General features: G+C 37.3%; 1 protein-coding gene across 1 annotated transcript in view; it reads right to left on the reverse strand.

The window, feature by feature from the left end:
* Positions 1-1,592: 1,592 nt before the first annotated feature.
* Positions 1,593-4,460, reverse strand: part of PRTFDC1 (phosphoribosyl transferase domain containing 1) — a 46,861-nt gene continuing 43,993 nt past the window's right edge. Inside the window, exons 9-10 of the mRNA XM_008639316.2 lie at positions 2,605-2,681; positions 1,593-1,976 (exon numbers count right to left, since the gene is read on the reverse strand). Of these exons, the coding sequence (XP_008637538.2) occupies positions 1,929-1,976; positions 2,605-2,681 (125 nt within the window). The 3' untranslated portion in view covers positions 1,593-1,928. The remainder of the gene's footprint in view (positions 1,977-2,604; positions 2,682-4,460) is intronic.

Genomic DNA, 4,460 nt, shown 5'->3' on the forward strand with positions numbered 1-4,460 from the left:
TTTCTATTAAGCATGTAGATTTTAATAATCTGAGTCTTCCAGTTAAACAATTTTAACACTGTCTGAAGTAAGCGTATCTACAGTACTTCATATTTTCACTCTAATTTTACACTAACTCGCTACATTTTTGTTGTTGTTGCTGAAAGCTGATCAATGTAGCAAGGTGAATTGGACTGCGATTTTTTAAGAAGAGAGGACAAAAAGGAAATAACCTAACGGATGTCTTGGACTAAGCCTAAGCCTAAGCATGTCAGTCTATTCAGTGTGTCATTACTACTAAATCCAGGGCAGTCAGAAGCATTAAGAAAAACTTCACTACTCTCATAAAACAAAAAGTGATAAAATTCTTCAGCAGCTTCTTCCAGGTTCTGTAAGGGTATGCATTATTCTCCAAAACAGAAGAAATTTACTCTGAGGGAAAGCTTTTCAACAGAACTCTTTTAAAATACAAGTTAAAGGAGTAGAAAAGAGCTCTAGCAATCACCGTAATTCTTTGATCTTTTTCATTCCCTTAACATCATGGATTTTATCCAAATAACAATAGATTATCAGCTACAGAATAAATACATATGGTATGTTTAGATTACCAGGTAAATACATATTTTCGAAAAGCTTTTATGGGATGTGCAAAATACACTGAAGCGGGAAAACAAACAACTGTGCAATGTAACAAGAATTCTTCATGTTCCTTTATTAGTTTATATGAATCTGCAGCTAGTAACAATCTGCCTCTCAGTTCAGAGCAAAGCTACTGATACACAGCTACTTACTTTGCATTGGTTTCCCTGGGGAAGTTTTTGAGAACACTTATATTCAATACAGAATTAAACTTTTCTCAGTTAATACAGTATGTAAATTCACAAACTTCTTCAAACACAATCTATAAATGAAGGAATTTAGGGTCTACAGCGCTCATGCATTAACTGGTTTTCTGTGTTGTCCTATACATTTTTTCTTTTTTTTCTATACAAGTCTTCTTCAGCATTGTCAGATATGTGTTCTCAAAGACTACGGAAGGTTACAAAAAGTCTCAGCTTAGACATTCTAAAAAATCAAATCATAACTGAATAATTGTCTGACTGGCATTAAACTTCTGTGGTAAATGAGGTTTAGTTAAGTAAATGAGGTTTAGTTAAGAATATAAGCTCAGAAGAGCACTCTTAATTTTCATACTTGTTTGTGTCCTAGAGAAGAAAGGGATACCATGCAGAAACTCAAACCTGCCTGGCATTGGTTTGCCTTGATTAAATTTCAGCACATTAAACAGGTCAGATCTATAGCTACATGACATACCAGAACCACAGTATCTTCCAGTTTTGGGTCAACGGGGCCTTGCAAAGGTTCATTTTGACCTGTACTCTAATTCAGCACATTCTGAGAGCTAAAACTTTGTTTGGAAGAGTGGGTAATGAACTGCAACACAACAGAGAACTTCAGCTGAAACTTTTGAATTGTGGAGTTAAATCAAAATAATGCTTGCCATTTGGTAGCAGCATATCTGACCAAGACTAAAGGGATGATGGAGTCAATAAAATCTTGTAAAATAGTCTTCATTCACAGAATGGCACTTTTGAACAATCTTACAAAATACAGTGCAGTAGATGAATTGCAATAGGTGGAAGGAGGGACTGAGCAAAGAAAAGATGCGTTCACAATGAGACCTGAGGCAGACAAGTTATTAGTCAAAAGGCATCTTAGGTGGTAATTTTAATACTTAATAAAGGTAGTAACTGTAAAAGTCCTATGCTTCACATTTTAGATAAGAGCTCTCACTTGTGTAAATATTCATCAGCATCTCTAGAGTAAACCCCTTCTTATACTGAGTTAAAAGACGTACGAGTCAGTTGAATTGCTCTTCAGGGAGATGCTTGAGGGAGTGTAGTCAAAGTTCTGCTTCACAGAAATATTCAGGTGTGGATGTTACTGCTTCAGACTCTGTATTTTGTTTTGCCATGATCATTGATAACGCATATGTGCTGAAAAAAACAGAACAGATTGCAAAAGCATGGTTGAGTACATTATTAATTATTAATGAATTGTTTAAAAATTCTTAGGCTTGGCCTACCTAGTGATCTTATGATTACTCTTTCCTTTCCAGACATCTGGAAGTGAATTCTGATTTCATTTTCTAGCTACAGCAAGTTTTCCCACTTCGAATTCCCAGCTTTGAGGTGCACCTCTGGGAGTACCACAAGAAGCAAAGGCAAGGTTTGCATCTTTTATCCATCCTCACCTCTCTGAGAAAAGGGACAGGCAACATAGCATTCAGACAACCTGTCTGACCTATGGCTGTGTGTCACTTTTGCTGCTGTCTCTGCACATACTGGCAGTGGTGGACCTGAGAAGCCCTAGGCTCACAGAAGATGGAAATTTAGGGAACTCTTAGGGGGAGGGAACTGTTCACAGTGCTGAGCAAGGACTCCTTTGGATTATTTGAGGTCTTGCAGGGAGTTCTGTACTCACTGAAAGGATCCCAAATCCCAACCACATCAAAGACATACCTCCACAGAGCCCCAAGGAGACAAATTATGGGATATTTATGGGAATAAATAAGGGAAAAGTAGATCAGTGACTTTTTAAACTATTTTTTTATAAGAAACTTACGTTTAGATCTCTGAAGTACTCATTGTAGTCTAAGGCATAACCTACCACAAATAAATCTGGAATTTCAAATCCGTAATCTGTATTGAGACAAATAACAAACACCATCAATACAAGATCAATGGCAGTTATAAGCCCTTAAATTCATGTGTGGTTCTCAACAAGCAAACTCTGCATATATGTAGTCAGTTGGGGCTGTGTTACTTTTGAATCTGAGACATCATGGTCAGCAATAGCTCCCAGTCACAGAGTACTTGTGACAGGGATGTGAATAGTGAGAGGAGAGGAGAGGAGAGTTGTATAAAATTATCACTGGCACATTGTGGAAGGAAGCCAAAATCAGAGCTGGAAAATTCTGCTTGCATTTGGAAGCTCCACTGGTATATATGTGTGATGACTACTGTCCTGTATCACAGTAATGACAGAAAAATGTAAAATGTTAAATCAGAAGTAGCTTCCAGAGATCTATATATTTTCTGCTAAGAATAGCAAAATCTATCTTTTATTTTATGCTACCAAAACATGTCAAATGCTTCTTAAATTAAAACCCCAAGCTTATGAAGATGCAAGCACATGCTTAACAAAGTAAATGCATGCAGTGCACCTCAATTATACAACTCACACACATGAAGCTAAGCACAGATGTGCATCTTTTTGAGTGTGAAGGTCTGTGCAATATCAGCACTATATAAAACAAGTTGGACTTTTTCCAAATTGTTCTTTAAATAACTAGAGGAAAACCCAATCTTACAGACACAAAAATAGCTCCACATAAAAAATTCTACAGGTATTCAGGTAAGGAATTCATTCAGTTGTTTTAGATTGGGGGTAATAGGCACTTTGGAATTGTAAATTTAGGTAAGTGAGGAAATGATACAGCACTGTCAGTGATTTACAAAAGAGATCTCTGATGTTTTATAAAATTCAATGCACTATGAATAAAAGAGGATAAAATCTGTTTCATTTAAAAGGTAATACATAAAAATATAAACCTACCCTTCATGAAGTAATTTTATTGCCTCTTTTATATATTTAACATTAGTGAATCCATTCAAATATATGTCTTAATTTACTGGATTAAATTCTAAATGTTAAAAATACCACTCCCCTGTATAAAAAGTTGTACAACAAAATGTTTGGATCATAGTTCAGATTACAGGGCTAAAACCTCAGGGCCATGACCAACATTTAAGTAACTTTGGCTTCATAAATTTTCCCTCTCTCCCACATCTCAAATCAAGACCCTTCATGCTGCCTCCTGGTACTCACCTTCTACCCTCCTCCCCAGCTCAGCTGACCAGAGTCTTTTTCAGTAGCAAATACTGGTCGATCTCTTCTAGGTGGATCTATTCTTTTCGAATTTAGCCACATACCTGTTATTACATCATTTATTCTAAATAAGTCTAAAATGACAATTGCTTGGTATAGCTCCATTTATAGCTTCATCATAATACAGTATAAGGACCAATAATTTAGAGAGAAATTGTGCTGATGTGGTGCAAACTGAGCAGCAGGAAGAAGTTTAAAAAGCCTGTCCTGGGTTGCAGTGTATTCCATTACCATCCTCAGGAGCTGTTGAAATCAGGTGGGGCAGTGTTTCCTTGCCTCCTCCCCCCAGACTATCTTTCTGTTAATGGCCCATCATTGTCCTGCTGCCTGACTCAGAGATAACTCCCTCCGGACTATCTTCTGTTAATGAGCCTAATCAACACTTTGCCTCATGACTCATCACCCCATTGTGAGATGCTCCACCCAGAGGGAGGAACCAAGCATCCCATCGTGGATATAATCTGAGGCTGAACACCAGAGACACCGGCTTCCCACTGGATTTCCAGAGGACAGGAGCTACACAGCCACCA

The sequence above is a fragment of the Corvus brachyrhynchos genome, unplaced genomic scaffold (assembly GCF_000691975.1).
Source record: "Corvus brachyrhynchos isolate BGI_N302 unplaced genomic scaffold, ASM69197v1 scaffold167, whole genome shotgun sequence".
In the NCBI taxonomy this organism is placed as follows: domain Eukaryota; kingdom Metazoa; phylum Chordata; class Aves; order Passeriformes; family Corvidae; genus Corvus; species Corvus brachyrhynchos.